The sequence below is a fragment of the Pelophylax lessonae genome (assembly GCF_965119305.1).
Source record: "Pelophylax lessonae genome assembly, chromosome: 9".
Lineage (NCBI taxonomy): Eukaryota > Metazoa > Chordata > Amphibia > Anura > Ranidae > Pelophylax > Pelophylax lessonae.
Window position 1 is genome coordinate 230,221,211 of NC_138776.1, and position 26,663 is coordinate 230,247,873.

A 26,663-nucleotide genomic window follows, 5' to 3' on the forward strand; every position below is an offset into this window, starting at 1 on the left:
TGTCCGCTAGTGTGGGGGGTTTTGGTGATTTCCAGGCTTTCGCCAATGCTAGGCGAGCTGCTATGAGGACATGGGTAGCCAGGACTCTGATGGGAGAGGGCCATGTTGGAATTGAGAGACCCAGGAGGAGATCCAGAGGGGAAAGTGGGGAGGAAATGTTGCATAGGGAGGAGAGAAATGCGGAGATGGAATCCCAGAAAGGTTTAATATGCGTGCAGTCCCACCATATATGTTGAAGTGAGCCTACGCCTTGACATCCCCGCCAGCATAACAGAGACGAGGTAGGATACATAGTTGCAAGCCTAGGGGGGGTAAAGTACCATTTATGGAAAAGTTTTTGTAAAGATTCCCAATGGGATATGCACCTTGAGGCTTTTAATGGTATGAGCAGTGCTCGGTGCCACACATGTGGGGGTGGGGAGCTGGGTACCATCGAAGACAAAAAGACCATAGATGAAGAGGATGCATTTTGTGTAGATTGTAAGAGCATAGTATATATGAGGGATATGCCCTTAACTGCAGGTTTGGGAGTGTTGTAGAATTTCATGATTGGATCCAATATGGAAGGTTCAGACGTCAGTTGGATTTTGGAGAGGAGTGAATGAATCCTTAGGTATGGGAAAAGGGAGTTGGGCGGCAAATCAAAGGAATTTTGAAGGTCACAGAAGGACTGTATGCCAAAGCTCGAGAGGATGTGGTTCAGGTTGTTTAGACCTTTGGCAGACCAGGTAAAGATGGGGAGGTCCGGGGATAGCAGCCCCAAAGCTGAGATAGGAAGGTGAGTGAGTATAGACCGTGGTAGTCCTTTCTCAGACTTAGTCGTGGCTAACCAAACCCTTGTCGCTGTATTGACAGATCCTAGATGATGGTGTTGGGGTTTAAAGTTAAGTAGCATAGCTGTGAGGAGGAGTTGTGGATCCACTCCTATAGCTGCGGTTTCAATGTGTTTCCACAATTTTGTTGAGTGTGGGGACCACCATTCTCTAATTTGATCCAATACGATCGCTCTATAGTATTGCTTAATGTCCGGGGCTCCCAAGCCTCCTCGAGAAACTGGGGTAAGGAGAAGTGACTTTTTTATCCAAGGCTTTTTGTGTTGCCAGATAAATGTGTTGATTAAACCTTGTAGCTTATAGATTTGAGAAGTCAAAAAAGGAAGTGGGATGGTTCGAAGGAAGTACAATATATGGGGAAGAAGGTACATTTTTGCTTGGGCGATCCGACCTGCCCATGAGACAGAAAGGTGGTCCAAGTCCTTGGAGAGTTGCGTCAGCCTTCCCACGAGGGTGTCAAAATTGTATTTTAGGATGTTGCGACTTGGGGAGGTCAGGATAATGCCCAGGTATGACAAAGACGCGTTAGCAGACCATTGGAATGAGGTAGTGGAAGAGATGGTGCGTGCCACGTCAGGAGCTATACCGATATTTAGCATAGTGGATTTAGAGTGATTTAGTTTGTACAGGGATATTGAACTGAACGTGTTTAATAAGTGGATAACTTACGACAGCGATTCTACAGGGTTAGTGAGTGTGAGGATGACATCGTCAGCGTATAGGCCTATTTTATGCTCCGTGTCTCCAATGACGACGCCGGAAATCGTTTGCGACGTTCTGATGGCTTGTGCCAAAGGTTCCATAACCATAGCAAAAATCAAGGGGGAGAGTGGGCATCCTTGGCGTGTGCCATTTGTTATTGGGAACGGGTCAGAGGTGATCCCGGAAGTCCAAACCCGTGCACTGGGAGAGGAGTACAGATTCATAATAGCAGTGAGAAAAGGGCCTGATAATCCGAATTTGGAGAGGACTTCCTCCATATATTTCCAGTGGACCCTGTCGAACGCCTTCTCCGCGTTCAGGGAAAGGAAGAGAGAAGGCGTCCGACAGTGCTCCGCGTGTTGGATAAGGTCGACGAGGCGGCGAGTGCCATCCGCCGCCTGCCTACCTGGTATAAAACCCACTTGATCTGGGTGAATGAGTTGGGGAAGGATTGTAGAGAGGGGTTGGGCTAGCAATTTCGCATATAGTTTTGTGTCCGTGTTCAACAGGGAGATCGGACGATAGTTGGCAGGACTGTCAGGGGATTTACCTGGTTTGGGGAATGTGACTATCAGGGCCTCTAATGATTCCTTAGGCATGTTGCCAGTGGAGACGTAGTGGTTGTATGCTTTGCAAAGATGTGGAGCGAGTTTGGGGGGCAAAGTGTTTATAATATTCATTAGAATATCCATCTGGGCCAGGAGCCTTGTGGAGGGGAAGAGATTTAATAGCTGCAAGAACTTCTGCTTGAGAGAATGGGGCAGATAAGGATTCCAATTGTGTAGGTGATACATGCGGGAGTTGGACAGAAGATAGGAAGTGGGAGATGTCAGCTGGCGAGGGGGGAGGGGATGGATCTTTATCTTTTAAGTTGTACAGTTGTGCATAAAAAGTGCTAAATTCATTAGCAATGTCCAGGGGGTTGCGCAGACGATTACCCGCGGAGTTCGTGAGGTATTGGATTTTGGTTTTGGCTGTCTGATGCTTGGACAGTTTGGCAAGGAAAGCGCCCGCTTTGTTGGCAGAGGTATAGAACTGCAGTTTAAGGCATTTAATGTATAGATCAAAGTTTTGGTGAAGGTGGGTACTTAGTTGGGAACGAGCAGATTTCAATTCTGCGTGTGTGATATCAGACACGTTTTGTCTGTGGATTTTTTCCAGGTCCCTAATACGAGTAAGAAGGGAATTTGTGGTGGCTGAGCGTTTTTTGCGTTCCTGGGACCCTAATTTGATGAACAACCCCCGTAGGAAGGCTTTATGCGCATTCCAGGTAATGGAATGAGCAGGTACAGAGTCACCATTTAGTTCAAAAAAGGTCTCAATCTCGGATCGAATCTCGGATTCATATGTGGGGTTTGTAATTAGAGAGGAATTTAGCCTCCAAATGGTGTGTGGTGGCGAAGCACCCCTTTCTAAAATTTTGAGGGAAATCGGTGCGTGGTCCGACCACGTTATAGAACCAATAGTGGCTTCTGTGACCAATTGCAAGGTGTGTTTATCGGTCAGAAAGAGGTCAATTCGAGAGTAAGACTGTTGAGGGTGAGAGAAAAATGTGTAGTCCCGTTCATCACCATGTAAGCACCTCCAGGGTTCATACATGTCCTCATTTGTCAGAAGGGCAGCAAGGGCTGAGGGTCTGCGACTTATAGGGTTGGAAGTGTCTAAATTAATATCTACAATATCATTAAAATCGCCACAAAGAAGAATTGGATCTGATCTGAATGGTGCCAATTTGGCAAATAGGAGAGAGTAAAATTTATTTTGGGCTGTGTTGGGGGCGTACACATTTACTAGGGTCATCCGAGAGTGTCCAAAGGTAGCGGATAAAATTAAGTATCTACCTTCGGGGTCAATTTCACAATGGTGTAGTGCAAACGTGATGGAGTCTCGTATGCCGATCATTACCCCTCTTTTTTTCTTTGGGGCGTTGGCAAAGAAGCAGTGAGGGAATTGTTTGTGAGAGCATTTTGGAGGATTGGATTGTAGAAAGTGTGTTTCTTGTACACAAATAACATGTGCTTGAGAGGATAGGGCTTCCTTCCATAAGAGGTGTCTTTTAAATGGGGAATTGAGGCCCTTAGCATTGATAGAGGTGATATTGAGTGTCATGATGAGTTCTGTAGGTGGATACTAGTGAGTGGAAGAACGGGACCACAGGCTCCCGATCCCCTTGGAGAGGGAAACGGGAAGTATCAAACTGTAATACACGTAACAGTCAACAAACTAATAAACAAATAATATGAGATATCAAGAGATACTGCACAATAGTATCTATGTGGTAAGGGTAACAATTAATGACTAGACAATACCAAATTGGAGATATAAAGAGGCGCAAAACTGCCTCTAAGCCTGTGACTCAATGCAATAAACCAGTAAGAGGAAAATTGTAATAGCAAGAGTAAAAGAAAAATTGACAAGTGTGCTTGGCACACTATACCTCGAAGGTGTGGGTAGAGTGGTGATTCAACAACCACACCGGATCCAGTAGTGGCATGGAATACGTTGGAAGGGGAAGCCATTAGGTTTTGTTCCTGTCAGGAGAGGGACCTTGTTGAGAGGACGTATTAGGGTGAGACTTGCCATGGTGAGGGGTGAGAGGGGGAAGCGAGAGGAGACCCCAATTTGTCAGCTTCTTGTATTCATCTTTAGGTGACAGGATAGGGTCCATTTGTTGCTGGTAAGTTACCAGGAGTTTGGTAGGGAAACCCCATTTGTAGATTATTTTTCTTTCTTGAAGGATGGACGTGATAGGTGTGACAGCTTTACGCATCTCCATTGTGGCCGGTGACAAGTCGCTGAAGAGAGCCAAATCGGTGTATGGGGCCGGCAGGGGTTTCGACACCCTAGCTGTGTGGAGGATTTGTTCCTTCACATGGAAAAAAGTGAATTCTTGCCAGCACATCCCTGGGCACGTCAGCAGGTAGGTGAGAAGGTTTAGCGATGTGGTGGGCTCTGTCAATAAGCAAGTCGCGTGTATCCAAGCTTGGAAGGAGCACGGAGAACAAACGCTGTAGATACTGGGTCAGTTCATTAGGTTTAACAGATTCAGGAATATTTCTGAATTTTATATTATTACGCCTGGAGCGATCCTCCAGGTCTGCAAGTTTCAATTTGATGCGATGTAGCTCTTCTGCTTGGTAATCCTGAGTATCCAATACTTCATTGTGCGCTCTAACGTGCTCCTGAACAGTGTCTTCTAAGTTGTCAGTTCTGACCTCCAGGCAATCTATTCTGTCTTGAACTTGTGATAGGGATAATTGAAGCTCCCTGTGCAGATCTTTCTGGAAGGTGAGTAGCATGGATTTAATAGCAGCCTCTGACGCTGGATTATCTGAAGCGGGAAGTGCTGCCAAAGCTGGGGCTCTGTCGCTGTCTGTGTCTGCGGACCATAATTGCTTCTTAGGATGTGGGCCTTTATATGGAGATTGGGCGGGGGAGGAAGCGAGCCTCTTACCTCTGTCTGATGTGAGTCCCGACATGGTGATGTCAGGTGGCGCTGTAGTGTCCATCTCTCCAGCACTGATGGATGTGAGAGGGTCGCTCGATGGAGGCGATGCCTTGGGATGTTGCTCCTGGGTAGTGGAGGGAGTTGGAGACCGGCCGGTCTCGTTGTCGGCACCATGCTGTGGAGGCCGCATATTGGTGGCGTTGAAATAGTCAGTGAGGCGGCGAGGTGCAGGCGGTTTGTAACCGCGGTGCGGCATACCCTGACGCCTTGCCTGTGTGAGGGTGGTCAATGGGGTGATGTGCGACTTGGGGATGTGGCTTCAGGTTGCAGTGGATCCGGAACATGGAGCGGAGTGCCTGACTCACGCAATCATCATGGTCTGCGGCAGACCATGCACCCGTGTGAGAAGAGAGCTTAAATGTTGGACTAAAGTTACTACATCAATGTAATGTAGACATGAGCAAGAGATTAAAAAGCATAGATACAGCCGAGGAGAGTTAATGTCATTCTGGGGGGAGATCCTGCTATATCTTGCTGGTTGGAGACTGAGCCTGGATATGGTCAGGTGGTTGCAATGTACAGGGTAGGTAGTTGGATATACGTCACTGCAGCAGGTAGGATATAGTGCGGGCAAAGAGTCTGGATGCAGCTGCTGAGGTATAAGGTCAGTTGGGGTATAATGCTTACCCGGCGCCCGGCGTGTGGAGCACAGTGGTAGGAGAGGCCACGACTTCTAGGACAGCTAGGCCGCAACCTCAGGCGCCACTCTGCAGACGTATTTCGCATCCCAGAAGGTGGATGGCGGTCCCGGGGTGCCCAGGCAGGTGGAGGGAGTCTCCAGATTGCAGTTAGGGAGACCGTAGGAGCCCGGAGAGCCGCCGCTGGACCGGACGTCGGATCGCGGCGGCCGCTAGGAAAGGCCGCGGCTTCGGAGGTGATGTAGGCCCCGAATCCGGATCCCCGGATTATCGCCAGCGAGACTCCCAAGACTTGTACTGACCTGTACAGCGGGTCTCAGAGGATGTTCCTCGATGGTGTGGAGGCTGTGGATGGGGTTTGAGCGGTGGATGGCGATGGATTAGAAAGCTGGTTAGACGGAGCTCCCCTCCAAAGCGTCCAGCTTGCTCGGCTCGCCCTATGTTAATCGGATGCGGACCCATTTTACAGATGTGTGAATGGACCCTATATATATTAGACAATGTATTTACCAGCTGCTGTCAGTTCTGGCTGATTTATGAAAAAAAAAATTGCTGTAAAAAAAAAAAATTAGGGCAACTTTTTCATTTGCAATACTTCTGTTATCACATTGTCCATGTGCTGGGGCTGTTTGTGTACAGTGAGTAAGTATTTTGTGGCTGCAAATATGACCTAAAGGTTTTTAAAGTTTGCCTCCCATTAAAGTCAATGGGGCCCGCCGCAAAATCGCGGTTCGCAAACTTTTGAGGAAATTTGCGGCTGACATTCATGAACGGCCCCGGCCGATGTTCGTCCATCTCTACAGGCACTCGCCAACCTCTCCCTACGCTGACAAAAAGCAGAATGTGAAATGGCCGCCAGCTCTGGTCTATTTATAAGGTAGGAGGCATCTCCATGTGCTAAAATGTTTCAATTGGCTGTCCCATTCCACCTGACAGGTGTGTCATGGGTCAAAGTTCTCCCCAATGTAAACTACTACAGTATGGCCACTGCGAACAACAACACCATATGTTCACAAAATTGTCAGGCTGCGAAAAAGCAAAATTTGCGCAAACCGACCGCTGGGCGAACTGCAAGGCCATCCATAGTCATGACATCACTTTCGGGTACTCGGTGCCAAATTCAAAAAAATTACAGCATTCAAAACGCAAACTTGGCATTTTGAATGCTTTTAAGCGCAGAGGAGGGGTTTAGGGTCTTTTAGACCCCCAGATCCCACCACAAGAGTACCTGTAAAAAAAAAAATAAAACAATTTTTGTTTGTACGAAAATATCGGTCAATATCGGCCGATACTGATATGCGATGACCAAAATATTGTTTTCGGCAATAAAAAAAAACGATAACGGTCGATCACTAGTTTTAAGAACAAAATGTAATGAAATATATAATTTTTTAAACATTTTGTGTAGTTTGGTGCCTAAAAGTCCATAAGTTCACTGATCAATTTTGCTATTAAATTTGGGATGTGACACCTTTTTCGGCTCACATTCACAGCACCACCTTGTGAGGAGGCCTTTATTCCCTAGCTCCTTTAATACTAACAATTTAGGTTTTTAATCTGCTAATGAAGATCCATCTATAAATATGTATAATATGTATATATTAGTAAAGGTGCTAAACATGTCCAATGACTTCATTGGACAATTGTCTACTTCTAACTTCTATAAAGGACTGTGTGCTGTCCGAGGTGATATTGTGATCAGATTTGTGTGTAGCTGATACTTTGTACATATTTTGTGTCATTTACCTATCAGACAGCTTATGGCTTTATCTATGGACATCGATCTGCTGTTGATGATGGAAATAGATACAAATAGACAAAGATTTGGCTGGGCTAATTGAATAGATACAATGTTTCCTTTTTCTTGCTTCTCTCCTCCATTGTGTTGTGGGATACAAGCTCTGCGATCTTCCCAACGTGTGATTTGAGATAAAGTAACAATGTAAGGCGGGAGATTGTGGAGGATGTTTTATTGTAAGAATGTGTGAGTGCGGCATATAGATGTTTAGGAGATCTGATTGTAGATTTCCTCACCTAAGATTGTGACCCGGGTGAGGGAACAACGTGCTATATATTTATTTATTTTTTAATATTTGTTTATATCGTATTTAATGTGAAGGAAGGATGTGATCTCCTTACAGGGACTGGCTGTCATTTTCCTCCATCCTTTGATCTCCAGAAGATATTCAGCAGAATTAGAGATCATTGAATATTAAATAGCAAACAAACATCCCCCATCTGAAAAGGAACACAGATCTCAGATCCCCCTTCACACTCCTTGGAGGAAAATATATATTTTTTTTAAACAAAAAAAAAAATCTGATGGAGGCTCTGACTGATCTGTGTTGATGTTTCAGGTGGGGATGTTTGGTATATAATGAATAATTTCTGATCTGTAGAAGAAATGTAGTAAAAGTAAAGTATGGAGGACAATGAGGAGGAGTCTCTGTAAGAAGACATTGTTCTATAAATCTTTATAATAGGATAGAACTGGCAATGGCTGGAAGCACTGACACGTCTCATGATCGCCCATTGTGCTCCCCACCAAGGTGAAATCTTTAGATATCCAAATGTCCAATCAGATCTCCCAATGAATTTCCGCATATTTATAGTTAGGAAATGTTCTCAGTACAATTTCCCTGTATTAGAAGTGTGAATAAACAATCTGCGGTTTGGGGCATTTAAACCAATAATTGGCTGCTTGCCGTAGACACAATCGGGGATCTCTGTGCTCTCTATAGAGATGTGGGAGACTGAGAAAAGCTTTTGTGCTGCAGTATAAGGATGAGAGAGAAGGTAAAGGCGGACATCTAGATTTATGATCTGTGCTACTCAGAATACATAAGAATTTATTTAGACCAGAAAATCGCACTAAAACATATTTGGGTTTATCGTATTTGATACATCTTCACCTAACCCAAAATAGAAGAAATAAATAAAATCAGTTTTGCACACCATTGAAATGAGAGTAGAGCTCTGCTGTGATGTATGTGGGTGGCTCTTAGAAGAGCCTTTGTGTTTGGTGAGAGGGTGATAGGGGGAGTTGTTTGCGATTACTTGGCTTTGGCAGCCTTGTGGCTCTCGGTCTTCTTGGGCAGCAGCACGGCCTGGATGTTGGGCAGGACTCCTCCCTGGGCGATGGTGACGCCCCCGAGCAGCTTGTTGAGCTCCTCGTCGTTGCGGACGGCGAGCTGGAGGTGTCGGGGGATGATGCGGGTCTTCTTGTTGTCGCGGGCGGCGTTACCGGCCAGCTCGAGGATTTCAGCGGTAAGATACTCGAGGACAGCGGCGAGATAGACGGGAGCTCCGGCCCCGACCCGCTCGGCATAGTTGCCCTTCCTGAGCAGGCGGTGAACACGACCGACTGGGAACTGCAGACCAGCCCGGGATGATCGGGTCTTGGCCTTAGCCCGAACCTTTCCTCCTTGTTTACCGCGGCCAGACATTGTGAGATGAGAGAGTCGTCAGACGAAGTTACCAAATTCCTGGTCCCTTCCTTTTATTTATACAGTCACTGCTCTGACGTCACATTCTGTGATTGGTTACATTTGAAGCCACCCAATAGCGTTCTGACTTGTTTCTATACCAATCGGTAAACAAGGAAGGAAATCATTCCACCCCTCCCCATCACATGACTGAATCCTCCAATAGAAGAGTGAGGAGGAGGAGCAGTGATTTGCATAGGACGCCTATAAAAGCAGCACATGAGGGCGGATCCAGCTCACAGTCACTGCACACAGCGGAGAGAACACATTAACCCTTATCATGCCTGAACCAGCCAAGTCCGCCCCGGCGCCCAAGAAGGGTTCCAAGAAAGCCGTGACCAAGAGCCAGAAGAAGGACGGCAAGAAGCGGAGGAAGAGCAGGAAGGAGAGTTATGCCATCTACGTCTACAAGGTGCTCAAGCAGGTCCACCCCGACACCGGCATCTCCTCCAAGGCCATGAGCATCATGAACTCCTTCGTCAATGACATCTTCGAGCGCATCGCCGGCGAAGCTTCCCGCCTGGCTCATTACAACAAGCGCTCCACCATCACCTCCCGGGAGATACAGACCGCTGTCCGCCTCCTCCTGCCCGGAGAGCTGGCCAAGCACGCCGTCTCCGAGGGCACCAAGGCTGTCACCAAGTACACCAGCGCCAAGTAATACCCCTCCCCCACCCATCACCCCAACAACACACAAAGGCTCTTCTAAGAGCCACCCACAGACATCACAGCAGAGCTCTACTCTGATCTTCATGTGTTTTGTTATTTAGGAAGTTAATTAATTTTTAGAAAATAGAAAACTTTTCTCTTTAAATTATCTTTAGATAAGTACTGTAGATCGCCTAGACTGGGAGGGGAATGGATCGAACCTTCCTTCTATTCCCATCCTGATTCTAGATTTATTGCGGAGATCTATCTCCACTTTCTGCCTCTATACATTCCCTATTCATCGCCTCGTACTGCACACATACCCGACTGTTCTACCAGGAATCACCACGAGGCGGCAGAGCTGAATAAACATCTATATGCCGCACTCACACATTCTTACAATAAAACATCCTCCACAATCTCCCGCCTTACATTGTTACTTTATCTCAAATCACACGTTGGGAAGATCGCGGAGCTTTTATCCCACAACACAATGGGGGAGAGAAACAAGAAAAATGAAACATTTATCTATTCAATCAGCCCAGCCAAATCTTTCTCTATTTGTATCTATTTCCATCATCAACAGCAGATCGATGTCCATAGATAAAGCCATAAGCTGCCTGATAGGTAAATGACACAAAATATGTACAAAGTATCAGTTACATACAAATCTGATCACGATATCACCTCGGATAGCACACAGTCCTTTATAGAATAAGACAATTCTCCAATGAAGTCTGCCATTACAAGGAGGGGGAGGGGACTTCCCCACATTCTACGCTAAAAAATTCTAATAAATTACAGCATATAAAACCGCCAAACGTGGCGTTTTGAATGTTTCCAAGCGCAGAGGAAGGGTTTGGGGTCTTTTAGACCCCCAGATCCCTCCACAAGAGTACCTGTAAAAGAATAATAATAATAATATATATAATATATATATATATATATATATATATATATTTATTTTTTTTTTTAATTTTAATGTACGAAAATATCGGTTGATATTTACCGATATGCGATGACCAAACTATCGGTATCGGCAATAAAAAAAAAAAAAAAAAAAAAACTAACGGTCGATCACTAGTTTTAAGAACAAAATGTAACAACAGGTATAATTTTTAAGACATTTTGTGTAGTTTGGTGCCTAAAAAGTCCATAAGAGTTCACTGATCAATTTTGCTATTACATTTGGGATGTGGCACCTTTTTATGCTCGCATTCACAGCACCACCCTGTGAGGAGGCCTTTATTCCCTAGCTCCTTTATTACTAACACTTTAAGTTTTTAATCTGCTAATGATGATTCATCTATAAATGTGTATATATTAGTAAAGGTGCTCCTTCTGGACGATAGGAAGATTCAGATGCATTATCCCGCTAAACTCGACATTGTAGAAGTTCTATTCATAGATCTGCTCATCTTCCTCCAAATCACATCCCTTGTGTCGCTTTTCAGGTTCCAAATATTTCTTCCAAACCGGTTAAATTCTCGATGATTACTAACACAAGTCTGGCGCCAAGTAATCCGAATCAATTATTTTCTATTTCCAAATCCAACAGATCTTCCCAGAGCCTAAGAAGGAGCCGGACATACATGTTTAGGAGATCTGATCGTATATTTATACACCTAAGATTGTGATCCGGGTGGGGGGACAATGTGCTATAATGACACCTGTCTGTTCTAACAGCAAATTCGAATATATATATATATATATATATATATATATATATATATATATATATAGCATCTAATTGTTTATATCGTATAAGGAACGATGTGATCTCCTTATAGGGGTTAGTTTTCATTTTCCGTCATCCTTTAATTCTGCTGAATATCCTCTGGAGATCAGAGATCTTTCAGTATTAAATACCAAACAAACATCCCTCATCTGAAAAGCAACAAAAATTTCAGATCCTCCTTTACACTGCTTGGACGAAAAATACATTTTATTATCAGAAGAAAACGCCCAGAACTTCCCTCTTAAGCCAGTTATGTCTTTCTTATGAGGATTTCATAGAAATCTATTCTGAGATCTTTCTCCGTTTCCCCCCTAGAAAATACTTGTTCAGTAGACTTTTCTTTGATCTCTATAGGAAACATTCTCTAGCAGGGCGGAGTCTGTATTGTAAAGTAAAAGAAAAGCTTGGAAGAAATGTGACATTTATATTTCTAACGTATTTATTATTCTTGGTTAGATAAACTGTCCGACAATTCAGAGGACGGATGATCGATGTTCCCGGAGGAAGAGATATCAGATTTTAGTGTCTGATTATTCTTTGTGAGATAATTGGAACGTTCCATAGAATTCCGGCGGGAAATCTAAATTTTAGAATGTTAAAATTGCACCAATCACAGTTCTGGGCGGTTTCTTCCCATAATAAAATGTATTTTTCTTCCAAGGAGTGTGAAGGGGGATCTGAGATCTGTGTTCCTTTTCAGATGGGGGATGTTTGTTTGGTATTTAATATTCAATGATCTCTGATCTCCAGAAATTATTCAGCAGAATTAAAGGATGGAGGTGTTTGGGAATAGAAAATAATTGATTGAATATTTGGAACCTGAAAGGCGACACGAGTGATGTGATTTGGAGGAAGATGAGCGAATCTATGAATAGAACTTCTACAATGTCGAGTTTAGCGGGATAATGCGGCTGAATCTTCCTATTGGCCAGTCGAATAACGGCGGGAGATTTAAAAGAAGCAACTCTGATCCATTATAGGCGTGGTCTATTAATAGCCAAGAGAGTAAATAATGTCCTGAACTTTGAATTATAATGTGATGTGACGTAGGAGGGATGGATTTGGTTGGAGGAGTTTAGCGGTGAGTAGACGATCAGCATAGATAGATTGGAAATAAAAGAGATGAGAGAGAATGAAGTTCTGTGATCACATTTCCTCTCATTACTACTCGCCTGTATTACAAGTCTGAGTGTGATAAGAAGACAAAGTGTTTGCCTGTAGAGTGCACTTTAATTATACAATTTATCACAATAAAATATTACTTGATAAAGAAAATAAATCCAATTATGTCCGGCTCTTGGGTGGGAAACTAATAATAATGACATTTAGTAGAGAAGTACTGTGGGGAATGGATCGAACCGTCCTGATTCTAGATTTATTGCGGAGATCATCTCCACTTTCTGCCTCTATACATTCCCAATTCATCGCCTTGTACTGCACACATACCCAACTGTTCTACCAGGAATCACCACAAGGTGGCAGAGCTGAATAAACATTTATGCCGCGCTCACACATTCTTACAAGAGAAAAGAAGCAAGATAAACGAAACATTGTATTTATTCCATCAGCCCAGCCCAGTCTATTTGTATCTATTTCCATCATCAACAGCAGATTGATGTCCATAGATAAAGCCATAAGCTGCCTGATAGGTAAATGACACAAAATATGTACAAAGTATCAGCTACATACAAATCTGATCACAATATCACCTCGGACAGCACACAGTCCTTTATAGAAGTTTGAAGTAGAAAATGTTTCCTTTATCATTGGACATGTGTAGCACCTTTACTAATATCTACACATTTTTTTTTCAAATTTTTTTATATCTGTTTTTTTTTTTTTTTTTTTTTTTTTTTACAGAATTCTGAGTTTATTAATACAATAGTCTCTATTAGGATGATTTTAGAACCAATGAGGAACAAAGTAGTACCACCCACAGACCATCTTTCTGCAGACATACATATCTTCTGCTCTGTAAGATTTGTAAATCTATCCTAGTTACAGCATACAGTATAGGGAAGCAGGGCAGTGCTGGGTTCTGTAGTTCCTTGTACAGGTGTCAAACAGGCGGCCCTCCAGCTGTTACAGAACTACAAGTCCCATGAGGAATTGCGAGGCTGACAGTTACAAGCATGACTCCCACAGGCAGAAGCATGATAGAACTTGTAGTTCCGCAACAGCTGCAGGGCCACCAGTTTGACACCCACAGGCCACTGTATTAAAAACTCCTCATTTTGCTGTCATCCTCCTGCTCTGCCATCTGTTCCATCATAAAGAGCCATGCTGAAAACATGTGTGTCTATGGTCATAACAGATCAATCATAACAGTTACTTGTCTGGACTAATACAGCTTTGTTACAGGCACTTAGCTCCATATATGGTCTGGACACTTTTGGTGTGATTTGAGGACTGCTGGCCTGGTGTGAATATGGCACGCTGATGTGATGTGGGCACCTCCAATCAAATATGGTCACTTCTGTTGTCATACAGGTACCTCTGCTGTGACATGGCCCATGTCACAGCAGAGGTACCTGTATGACAACAGAGGTGACCATATCTGATTGGAGGGGTGCCCACTAGAGATGGCCTTGCGGTTCGCCCGGCGGTCGGTTCGCGGCAAATTTTGCTTGTTCGCTACCCGCCAATTTTCGAACACATGGTGTTGTTCGTGGCGGCCATATTAGTTTACATTGGGGAGAATTTTGACCCATGACACAGCCATCAGGTGGAACGGGACAGCCATTGAAACATTTCAGCACATGTACATGCCTCCTATCCTATAAATAGACCAGAACAGGCGGCCATTTCACATTCTGCTTTTTGTCAGCGTAGGGAGAGGTCTGCTGCATGCATCAGGGAGAGATTGTAAGGGAAAAATAGCTCTGTTAAGATCCAAAAAAGTCCTTTTCAGGGCTGGTATTTCGGTATAGGTCTACTAGTATCTTTTTCAAGTTAGGGGCAGGTATCCAGTCAGTGCTTTAGGGGCAGTTAGAGATCGGCAGCAGTGACACAAAACGCTCTGTTAATGTCCACAAAAATCCTTTTCAGGGCTGGTATTTTGGTATAGGTCTACTACAGTCTCTTTTGAGTTTAAGGACAGGTATCCAGTCTGTGCTTTAGGGGAAGTTAGAGATCGGCAACAGTCACACAAATCACTCTGTTAATGTCCACAAAAGCCATTTAAAGGGCTGCAATTTTTTTGGTATTGCTGTGCAGTGCACCATATAAGGGGGGGGGGGGGAGGGTAATCCACGGTATAATATAGTTCGTAGAAAGCATATTATAGTGGATCAGTGGTATTATTGTGCACTGTGCAGCATTGTGACAAGTGTGGTGACTGAGCGTTGCTGCAGCAATACTACAAACAGGGCCGGCCTTAGGGGGGGGCTCTGTGTGTGGGGTCTCTGATGTGAGGGGGCTCTGTGTGGGGGTCTCTGATGTGAGGGGGGCTCTCTGATGTAGGGGGGCTCTAAATTAAGGGGACTTTGTGTGGGGGGTCTCTGATGTGCGGGGGTTCACTGATGTAAGGGGGGCTAAGTTATTAGTGATCATAAAAAAGAAAAGTCAAAGTGCAAAAAAGGTGCACAGGATTAGCTCGCACAGGGCGCCTGAACACCTAAGGCTAGCCCTGACTACAAACAGTGACAAAAGCACTTTTAATGTATTATAACTGGTGTGTTAGACCAATTGCCCCCCCCAATACCACATATTGCAGTGGGGTGTTATCTGAGTATACTTTTACGAGTGTATTTGTGTCCTGCAACAATATTGCCTCTTTTGCTGCATTCAATCTGATATACACAGTGCCAAACTCCCTGGCCAATTTTTTGAACAACTGGTGTGATAGACCAGTGGCCCCCAATACCACATATTGAAGTGGCATGTTATTTAACAGTATACTTTTCTAAGAGTGTATTTTAGTCCTGTAAACTTTTGGTCTCTGTTGCTGTATTAACTGTGCTACACACAGTGACAACAGTTACTAGCCAATTATTTGTAGAACTGGTGTGATAAAACTGTGGCCCCCCCAATACCACAGATTGAAGTGAGGTGTTGTATACCTTTTTTCCAGATATACTGCAATTCTCTAGAGACTTTTGTCACAGGGTAATTAAAAAACATGGCTTTCGGTTCCGGCGCCGCATGGAGTAGTCACACTCCACCTCAGCTCCCGCGCCCGGCTTAAAAATCTGCCATTCGCCCGCTATTGTACCCATCGGGGACCCGCAGCCCGGCCGTGCACTCACCCGCCACCACGATGGATCGTTTCCTGGAGAAATCGGGTCCGCGGGCAGCCCAGGAACCGCCCGCTGTCCAAGCCGCGCTTTCCTCACAGCAGCCGGCAGAGGCCTCGGAGCCAGCCATGGAGGTGGGCGGCCCCTCCTCCTCCCATACTCCGCACATCGATCCGGGGTTCATTGAACGGATCGCACAGGCTGTTGCCTCTCTCCTGTCCCCTACCATACAAAGCACTGTGGAGAAAGCAGTGCAGTCTGGCATGCTGCAAATAAAGAAGGAGCTGGGGGAACATGTCACCAGGTTAAACGAGGCTGAGCAGCGTATTTCCAGCCTGGAGGATGAACTTTATCACATGCAGGCCCAAGAACAAATGCAGGAAAAGACGAATGTATTCCTGTCACAGAAACTTGAAGACTTGGAAAACCGAGCCAGACGCAGCAACTTGCGTTTTGTGGCAGTCCCAGAATCGCTACTTTCTTCAGAGCTGATTGACTTCTGCTCCCGCCGCATCCCGGAGGCGCTTGGTCTGACCGGTGTTCATGTGGTAGAACGAGCTCACCGCATTGGGGCTCATTCTAAGGACCGCAAGACCCCTAGGCCCATCATTGCTAAATTTCTTAATTATGCTGACAAGAACTTGCTACTGCAGAAATACAGACAATCCAAATCCCTTCAGGTGGATGGGGTCAAAGTTTTAATATTTGCTGATTACTCCATTGAAGTGTCAAAAAAACGGAAAGCCTTTCAGCAAATCTGCTCCCAGCTTTTCCAACAACACGTAAAGTTCACCCTTGCCTACCCCGCCATTCTGCGTCTGAAATCATCTACTGGTGAGCAGCTGTCATTCCAGGATCCCTTATTATTTGCGCTCTTTGAATACAGACAATCAGCAACAGTTTACCCCTAGGCCTCTCTCTTTCCCGCGACCTATGGATCAACGGAGCCCCCGAAAGGACTCGCCAAAGCGCCAGCGCTTCGCTGATCCGTCTTACCGCACTAAACATCGTTGAACTTTCTCCTGCATCTTCAATGTTCAATCTTCAATCGCAGTAATTTTGTGGTATGCTTTACATATGTTTTCCCAGGTCTCGGACTCGGACCTGCCTGTTCTGCAGCTAAAGGTACTGTAGTTGGACTTTGTCCTCCATCTTCATTCTCCTTTCACGCGAGTACTCGCTCACCTGACTGTTGATCAAACCCTCAATTACCTCACTCCCATGCCTTATTCATTTTTTTTACAGGACTCCGCTCCCTAGGGAACATGTTTTATTTTCTCTATGTATTTACATGTGATTACATTGCTATGTTTTGCCATGCTTCTTTTCCCCCCTGGGTTGTTGGCCCTGCCGCTCGCTCCATCCCTCCCAGGGCACACATTATTTCTCCCCCTGTGTTTTTTTTTTTTTTTTACAGCAGGAGAAGTCATCCTCTTTGACTCCCTTGGGGCGATTTTGTGTGCATCTGCGTGGGCCGTTGTGAGTGGGAGACCCCCTCGATTGTGACCCCATGTGGAAAAAAGAGAAGTTAGTACTGGTTTTTGTATGTTGTTTTTTTGTATTCCCCTACCCCTTCTCCTTATATCTCACCCTTTACCTCGCTTCCCTCACTAATTGTGGTGAAGGCCCTGGCCCAATTTATTTGCATATCTTTGCTCTTACCCCATCTAGAGTCAGATACTTACTCTCTGAGCTTCCAGCTAAGGCGTGTTCATTCCCACTCCTGCAACCAGTTCTCTCCCCTGATTACCCTCCCTGAAGTTAATATCATGGAATGTTAAGGGCCTCCGGTCCCCTCTCAAGCGCATGAAAATTTTACGTCACTTGCACAGACTGCATGCAGACATTGCCCTACTGCAAGAGACACACCTCGCCCCCTCAGACTTCCACCGGCTTAGGAAGCTCTGGGTGGGTGAGGTGCTGAGATCAGCAGCTCTAGGTCGCAAGGCTGGGGTCATTATACTGATCCATAAAAATCTATCCTGTAATGTTTTGTCAGTCACATCTGACGACCATGGTCGTTTTTGTATGGCTCACATCCAGATTGGCTCCACGGAGTTGTTAATATCCAATGTTTATGCTCTGAACACACCGGACAAACCATTTTTCGAGAAACTCATCGCACACCTCCTGAATTTCCCTCAACTTCCCCCTAAGCGGATCAGTGAGGCAATGCTGGAATACTATTCCAGGCTTTACTCTAGAGACCCCATTGACCCCCCGACCACCCGCGAGTTCTTGCAACGCACTAAGCTGCCTAAGGTGACCCCTTCACAGCTGGAAACTCTTAATGCTCCAATTTCACCAGATGAACTGAGTTTGGTCATAAAATCCCTGCCCTCTAATAAAGCCCCTGGCCCTGACGGCTTTACCGGCAAATTTTTCAAATCCTTTCGCGAAGTGATCCAACCCACTCTACATCGGGTTTACACCAACATTTGGGAAGGCGGCGAATATCTGCCGACCGGTAATCAAGCCTTAATTAAACTCTTAGCTAAAAAAGGTAAAGACCCTCTTGACCCAGGTGCTTACCGCCCAATTTCCCTACTTAATTTGGATGTAAAAATTTTGTCAAAACTAGTGGCGACCAGATTGGCTAACCTTTTACCCTCTTCGGCCATCCATTTAATCCATTCGGCCCAATCAGGTTTTGTGAAAGGTAAAACGGCCATGCTAAATATCTTGTGGTTTTGGAACAGGCCCGGCTCCACCCTGGGGAAGACCTGGCAATCATCACCCTGGATGCCGAGAAAGCCTTCGACAACGTGGGTTTTCACTGGTTGTCGATTGGTCCTTTCCGACATGGGCTTCTCTGGGGTCTCCACCCATTTGATTGATTCCATGTATAAGGCACCTACAGCCAGACTGGTGGTGGAGGGTCTCCTCACGGGGGAATTTAGCCTGCATAAAGGTACGAGACAAGGTTGCCCCCTCTCACCCCTACTCTTTAATTTAGCCTTGGAACCTTTATCCCGATACCTAGCAGAACAAGCCCCTTTACATGGCATCAAGGTGGGTGAGCACGACCTCCGTACGGCCCTTTTTGCTGATGACGTGCTTATTTTTACGTCCAATCCGGCTTCTGATCTACCCACTATAAAATCTATCTTTGACACTTTTAAAATATGTTCGGGTCTCTGCATTAATTATCAAAAAAGCGAAATACTACCTCTCACCTGTTGTCCAACCCGTCAATGGCCACAGACTTCTATATTCTCTATAGCCAAAACTCACATAACCTATTTAGGAATAAAAATTGGTAAGACCCCTTCCTCACTTTACACACTAAATTTTCCACCGTTGATAACCAAAATTGTACAGGAATTGGGCAGCTGGATGGAATTGCCTCTCTCTCTCCTTGGCAGATGTCACCTGGTCAAGATGGTCAGCTTCGCTAAACTGCTCTATCCAATGCAAACCCTGCCTCTGTTGCTTAAACATAAAGATGTTCAGCTTTTGAACAAGGCTATCTCTCATTTTATTTGGAGAGGCAGGCGTTCACGGATATCTCTTAAGAAATTGCAGCTGCCCAGGAGAGAGGGGTGAATTGGTCTCCCCAACATAAGAGTTTACAACTTATCATGCTTACTTAGGATATGTATTGATTGGCTAACTCAGTCTACCCACTGCTCTTTGTATACATTGGAGGCCGCTATGGTGTACCCTGTCTCCCTGTCTGCCTTGCTACACTGCAAATGGAAAACCTTGGCCCCTGTCCTCCAACATAATGTACTGCTCCGTGATACGGCCATTGCATGGAGGGAACTCAGAAAGCTTCTACATCTTCCTCTCCACATGTCTCGGCACCTCCCGATTCAGGGAAACCCTATGTTCTCACTGGGCATGGACTCTGGTATCTTTTACCTCTGGAAAACCAACGGCCTCACAAAATTTTCGGATCTGTGTGACAGTACCTCTGGCAAGTAAATAAAAGGGATTGTATACCAGCGCTATGGAGTTGTACTGAATCAGGCTCAAATGGTGGTGTAAGCTGCCTCCAACCTACCTCTGAGGCAGTAAAATAGAAAAAATGCAAAAAAGTTGGACCCGGCGCTACCACTTTAAATCGTGCATGTGCAAATTAGAAAAGTGCATATAGTGCTAAAGTGCACCCAATAAGATATAAAATATAAAATATATGTATAGTATATAAAGTGCTACGTGCCATTTATGGGCTGTGCTTAGTGTGCCACATTGTAAACATCATATGTTGTACATATAAAGTGCCGAGTGCTGATAATGCCAAGAACCACGTGTAGTGATTAAGGAGACAAATAAACAAGCAAAGTTATGGCGTTGGTGGATGCCCCACCAAAAACACCGCTGCTTACCGCACTCTCTCGGCCAATGCCTCGACACTTCCTGGTCACTAGAATAAAGGATAAGCCTCCATTGCGTAGCATATGTTATGTCAACCAAAATAACGTAGCATCCACTCACCTCTGGCACCCCCTTGGATTTTTCTGCTGTAGCCAAAGCCTTCTCCCTGCCACCTTCTCATCATTTCTACTACAGACAATGCTTGAGCTTTATTCGCAAGTCGTGTAGCTCTGACTTTGATCGCTTCCGCCTCTCCATCCTAGACAATTTTATTGCTGACAATATAAACACTATTTCGGGCATATATAAACCGATCCTTTTGAAGTCCACGCCCCCCCTATCTGACTCAACAGTTCTGAACTGGGGTACAGCCTTTCCACATCCAGATCTTTTCCTCCGACTTCGAACAGGACTTATTGCAACTCTTTGCCTGACACCGAATGAAATTTGGAGGGAAACTCAGTTGCGCATTTTGCACCGTGCCTATATGCCGTTCTCTATGGATCCTCATAAACCACAGGGTGTGACATGCCCACACTGCAAAGTTCCACGCCCCACCCTGGCCCACCACTTTTGGCAATGCACGGCTATATCCAACTTCTGGGACCACGTTCTCTCTTTCATTTTTGGAGTCACGCAAGTCCGCATACCCAAGGATCCCTTCCTTTTGCTCTTCGGATATTGGGACCCGCAAGTTCTTTCCAGACCCCCGGACACCGGTCTCCCCCATAAGGAATGGATCTTACTTTGCATCCTTATAGCCAGGAAATGCATACTGAACAAATGGACCTCCCATTTGTGCCCCAAAATCACACACATAAAACTGTGTCTCTATAATGAAAGATTGTCCATGGATGTTGGGAGTGTTGCCTCTTTTAATCGCTTCTCCGACCGCTGGAATGCTTTTATCCTTACTACGCTCACAAATCAGGAACAACTGGACCTTCACAATCGGCCAGCGTACCATACTGGTCATCTTGCTAAGCTGAAAAGGACGGGCTCAATGTAACATCAGTTATTATTGTCAGTCCATCCATCTGCCAATGTTACCTATGGCACTATTGAATTGATGGTCCCACTTTACTATCTGAATATTTGCATATTTTATCTCTACTCTAGGTGTCCTCAAACTACTTATGGCCGTCCTCCGTAGTCTTTACCCCCCCCCCCCCCAGGTTCCCTACTTTTCACCCCACCACCCCCCCCACCTTCATGCAGTAATACCGCTATTTACCTGTTCTCGGTTTATTATTGGTGCAATAATGCGACTGTCTGTACACGACTGTACCTTCATTCATTACATGTTGTTTTGATTGTGGTTACTGTACTGTGAAGAAATTTTCAATAAAATTTATAAAAAAAAAAAAAAACATGACAGGCAGAGGGGGGGGGGGGGGGCGTGGCGACCGCCAACTAGTATGGCCGCATAGAGCCGGAGCTCCTGATCCCACCCGGAAAATTCCGGATCTACGGCCCGCAACAACTGCTGTTCACAACTCAGCTCTTCGGGAACGAGTGCGTGATCACTCCCCGCACACCCCAGAGATGGCAAGACGGAAGACCGAGGCCCCAACAGTCCGCAAACTCTCGGACTTCTTTCGGCCGGCGACTCCCAGTCTTAAAAAAAATGGTGCCGGCTCCCAGCCATTGCCGCAGCGCGCCAGCCCTCTAGCGGCGGCCGCACCTGCATCAGGCGAGCCCCGGGCAGCACGGCTCACCGACCCAGATGCGATCATCCTGCACAGGGGACTCCTCTCCATCCACTCCCTCCACGCAAAGCCCTGCGAAATCCAGGCCTAGATGGGACAGCAGCCATGCGACATATGAAACACCGGACATGGAGGTGAGCACTCAATCATCCACCAGCCCTCTGCCTTGGGCCTATATACCGCCTCCAGACCCCTTTGCTGCCATTACCACCACAGGGCAGCCAGTGTCAGACACCACGCTCAAGGAGATGATGTCCATGCTTAACAACTCCATGCAGGCTAACATTGCTGCATCTATCTCCTACTGCCAGAAAGAGCTGCATGGCTTGGGGGACCGGGTACACAATCTGGAAGACAAGATGGAGGAATTCACATCCTCCTATAATGTATTAGTGGACTCTCACGTCTCCCATCAGGAAGACATCCACAAAATCCAAGCAAAAATTGCAGATCTGGAAGACAGATCCAGACGCAACAATCTTAAGATCCGTGGCGTCCCGGAGTCACTTTTACCTAACCAACTACCTTCTTTCGCGAGGGACCTTTTTCAAAAAACGGTTCCGGAACTCACTAATGCGGACTTAACAATAGATCGGATTCACTGCATCCCCAAGCCATCCTTCCTCCGACAAGAAGTGCCCAGAGACGTGCTGCTCAGGATCCATTTCTTTCAAGCCAAAGAAAAAAATCTGGAAGCTTTCAGGCGCAGAGATCGCCTACCTGACCAAATTGGATCACTGCAGGTTCTTCCAGACTATTCTCTATACACTCTGCAACTTAGGCGCAATTTGAACACCGTCACCAAGGCCCTCCGCAACCACAAAGTTGTTTATAAATGGAAATATCCTGCGAGACTCTGCGTGACTCACCAAGGCACTACATCCCATATCACTTCCCTGGATCAAGGGATCCGATTGCTCCGCCAATGGGGAATTGTACCAGAACCTCAGGATCCCCAACGCAACACCACCACACTTCCGCCCCGGCATGTTCAACCCGAGTGGAACGTCGTGTCAAGATCCTCTAGATCCAGATCACGCCACAAGTGACAGCAGTTTTCCTTACCCTCGCTGGGTGGATCAGACCCCAATTTGCTGAATGAGCACATACCACCGTGCTTTTCACCCCTGATGCCTTTGCAATGCCTGTTGTACACCTGGTCGTAAAAGGCCAAGTATTTTTTACCCTACCCTACTCTTTTCTTGTTTTTTGTGTGTCGTTTTTGTTTTTGCCAATTTTTTGCAGTTACATCCTGTGATTCCTGGTTTGGAACCTTTCATTGACACTCGCTCGAGTCACCATCTTCGCCTTCCTCCAGGGGTGGACCGGAGTCGTCTCTTTGTGCTCCTGCAATGCACTTCTACTATCCTGTCCGAAGACCCACGTCGACTGGCCCCTCAGGTACTCTCTCTTATCTGCTCCTTCCCACATTCCATCTGTTACTGGAATGACATTCATCCCAGCCGCAACCCATCCCCGGAGGAGCTGCCTCCTGAACTTTTGCACAACACCTCCTGCTTCAATCATACCCTTTACCCAATGCTACCATGACCCTTCAACTTCTCTCTCTGAACGCTAAGGGGCCTAGTTTGTGTTTGTACGTGTGAGATACACCGTTTTGTAAAATTTGTCCTATTCCGCTATTCAATATACACCCTCTTTGAGTGTAAAAAATTAAATTGCGGGATAGTCTGTACCGGTACATGTGAGATACACCTTTTTAAATTTGTTTGGCGGGGGGGGCGTGGCGACCGCCGACGATCATGGCCGCACACTGCTAGAGCTCCGCTCCGCTCAGGGACACATCTACCGCCATCGAGCCTCCCGCACCCGCCTGCCACACTCCACCGGACCGCTACACTCCTTCTCACCTCACCGCTGCTCCGGATATGCGGCGCCGCCGCCTAGATCCGCCGCCAGTGAAGAAGCTCTCCGCATTCTTTCCCCCCATGCTGCGAGGAAGCAGCCAAAATGGCGCCGGCTACGGGACCCGTCCTCCGGCACTTCTCCTTCATCCATCCGAGGTGGGATCGGATCGGGAGCAGCAGCAGCACAACTTCCAGGCAAGTCCTCCACCTCCCTCCTCCTCCCCTCCCTCGGAGCCCTCATCCCCTACCTCCAGAAGCCCAGCCAAATCTAGGCCCAGGTTTGAGCCCCCTCCACATGAGGCCTATTCATCACCCATGGACACTCATGCGGCCCCCTCTGCAGACCCCTTTCAGGACTTTCCATCCTCGGACCAACCACTCTTTGTGTCCTTAATGAAGGACATGCTGCGGACACTCCGCACCTCCATCCATATGGATACACAATCATGCCTTAGGGAATGCAAGGCTGATATCGCACATCTTGGCGATAGAGTCAACCAAGTTGAAATTCAGATGAGCGAAGTCACATCTTCATTTAACTCTCTAGTGGACTCACACTCCTCACACCATGAGGTCATCTTCTCTATGCAGGCAAAGATTGCTGATTTGGAGGATAGGTCTCGCAGGAACAACCTGAAGATACGTGGGATCCCTGAACATATCCTGCCACAACAACTCCCTCACTCTGCCAAAGATCTTTTTCTGGCAGTAATCCCGTCCCTCACAAACGCTGATCTCACTATCGACAGGATTCATAGAGTTCCTAAACCCTCCTTCCTACCTGCAGAAACCCCTAGAGATGTGCTGCTGCGCATTCATTTTTTCCAAGTGAAAGAAAATCTACTCTCAGCCTTTCGCCAACGCAAAGATTTACCCCCCCCAAGCTGCTAACCTGCAAGTTCTACCCGACCTTTCCCAATTCACTCTGCAGAGACGCCGTAACCTCTCATTCATTACAAAGGCCTTGCGCAATCACAAGGTAATATATCGCTGGAAATATCCAGCCAAGCTGGAAATATCCCACGAGGGCTCCAAACATTATGTCAACACCCTGGATGAGGGCTTCCGCCTGCTCCGACTGTGGAATATCCTTCCAGACGAACAGGATGGGCAAGCCATGGCTGCCCCCTCACCCCGGCTCATCTTCGCCAAGAGTGGCACATGGTTTCCCACCAGAGGTCCTCCAAGAAACACAAGGGGGCCAAGGAGGCTCTACTTTTCTCTCTAGCACCTACTGTCCCCTGAGCGTACAGCGGGTACTCGCTGATGTACCCGTTCCCCTCCACACCTGGCAGTAATCACTGCCCTGGCCTTCCCGAGGCCGCTTTTTTAAGCTCTTCGTTTTTTTTTGTTTTTGTTCACTTTTTCGCTGTTGACCCTTTTTTTTGTTGGGGTCTCCAGCGCCTTTTTGGTCGAGCATGTCTGTACTCAACAAATCACCTTTCTCAGGATACCCATTTCTACGCTTAAGCTGCAGTTTGTTTTTACCTCTACCTCATGTCAACCGCTGTTTGTTCCTGACTCCACCCTCTTCTGCAATTCTTGGATGACCAACACCTTCTCTTCAAAGTGCTTTCATTCGTGCTCCCTGCTACCTACTCCACTCCTGCATTCCCAGACCAATCTCTACGGAACTCTGACACTTCTTTTCCTCCGATGCCATGGGTATAAAAGTTGTTTCGGTTAACGCCAGGGGTCTCAACCACCCGGCCAAACGGAGATCCCTATGGCAGGAGGCACTCCACCTGAAAGCGGATATTCTTACGGCCCAGGAGACCCACTTTGACATCCATGCGACACCGAACTGTTCCCACCCTTCATTCCCTCATGTCTTCCTTGCCTCTGCAAGCGAAAAGAAAAGAGGAGTCCTGATCGCAGTTCGTGATACTGTCACCTTTACCCTTATGGACTCCACGATCGATCCGGACGGTCGGTATATTATCTTGAAGTGCATTATTAATAGCTTACCTCTTACCATTGTGTCTGCCTATGCTCCCAATGTGAGACAGAAACGCTTTCTAGTTAAACTGTTGAAAAAAGTGTCTAATCCTAGGTATGGTAATCTCATTGTTTGTGGTGACCTTAATGCACCTGTGAATCCCAGCCTCGATACATCCTCCCCTCGAGGCAGAGGCTCCCCTTTTCTAGCGGGCCTCCTCGAGTCGGAGGATCTTTATGACGCTTGGCGATGCTTGAACTCTAATGACAGATCTTACACATACTATTCCCCGTGTCACAACTCCTACTCGCGCCTTGATTTTTTCTTGGTTGATAAAATCTTGTTGCAGAGAGTTTCCGAAGCTACCATTCACGACATTGTATGGTCGGATCACGCCCCGATTTCTTTGTTCCTTGAAGATGGAAACTCCTTTGCCACGGCGAGAGTATGGAGGTGCAACATGTCCCTTTTCCAGGACCCTGCCACTAAACAAATATTTTCTCAACACCTACACCACTTATTTTCCCTTAATTCAGCCTCTGATACCACTGCCTTTAATAACTGGTGTGCCCACAAGGCCTTTATCAGAGGTATTCTCCTTCAACTAAATGCCCGCTCCCGTAAAGCCTTTCGCTCCAAGCTTGACACTCTCCTTGCGGACATCCGCACTCTGGACGGCCAAAATCAAATCTCCCCAACACAAGCCTTAGCGGACAAGATAGCCACCCTTCGCCAATCCCTCAGGGAACATTTGTCCTCCCAACATGACCACTACATGCGTAAACTAAAGCTAGACTACTACGCTAACAATAATAGAGCTGGTAAGCTTTTGGCTAATCGCCTAAAGTCCAGGCGATCTAAATCGAAGATCTCTTCCCTCACCCATCCCCACACCCAAACTCCCCTAACAAATCCCCAAGTCATTGCTGACACGTTCTCGGACTACTATGGCTCCCTCTACAATCTTTCCTCCTGTCCCTCTACCCCCCAACCCACTGAGACAAAAATTGCTGATTTCCTCTCTAACCTACACCTCCCCT

The 26,663-nt window shown here is 46.3% G+C and overlaps 3 protein-coding genes across 3 annotated transcripts in view; 2 read left to right on the forward strand and 1 right to left on the reverse strand.

Moving 5' to 3' along the window:
- The window catches only part of LOC309564676 (histone H4), a gene marked incomplete at its 3' end in the record, with an annotated part of 235,574 nt that overhangs the window by 18,852 nt on the left and 190,059 nt on the right, over nucleotides 1-26,663 (forward strand). The gene's annotated exons all lie outside the window — the stretch shown is intronic.
- LOC309564669 (histone H2A type 1-like) lies at nucleotides 8,735-9,127 on the reverse strand (the record flags this gene model as incomplete). The annotated part of the gene is made up of 1 exon (XM_082269334.1): nucleotides 8,735-9,127. The coding sequence occupies one exon, from the start codon at nucleotides 9,125-9,127 to the stop codon at nucleotides 8,735-8,737; it is 393 nt and encodes a 130-aa protein (XP_082125460.1).
- LOC309564671 (histone H2B 1.1) lies at nucleotides 9,447-9,827 on the forward strand (the record flags this gene model as incomplete). The annotated part of the gene is made up of 1 exon (XM_082269336.1): nucleotides 9,447-9,827. The coding sequence occupies one exon, from the start codon at nucleotides 9,447-9,449 to the stop codon at nucleotides 9,825-9,827; it is 381 nt and encodes a 126-aa protein (XP_082125462.1).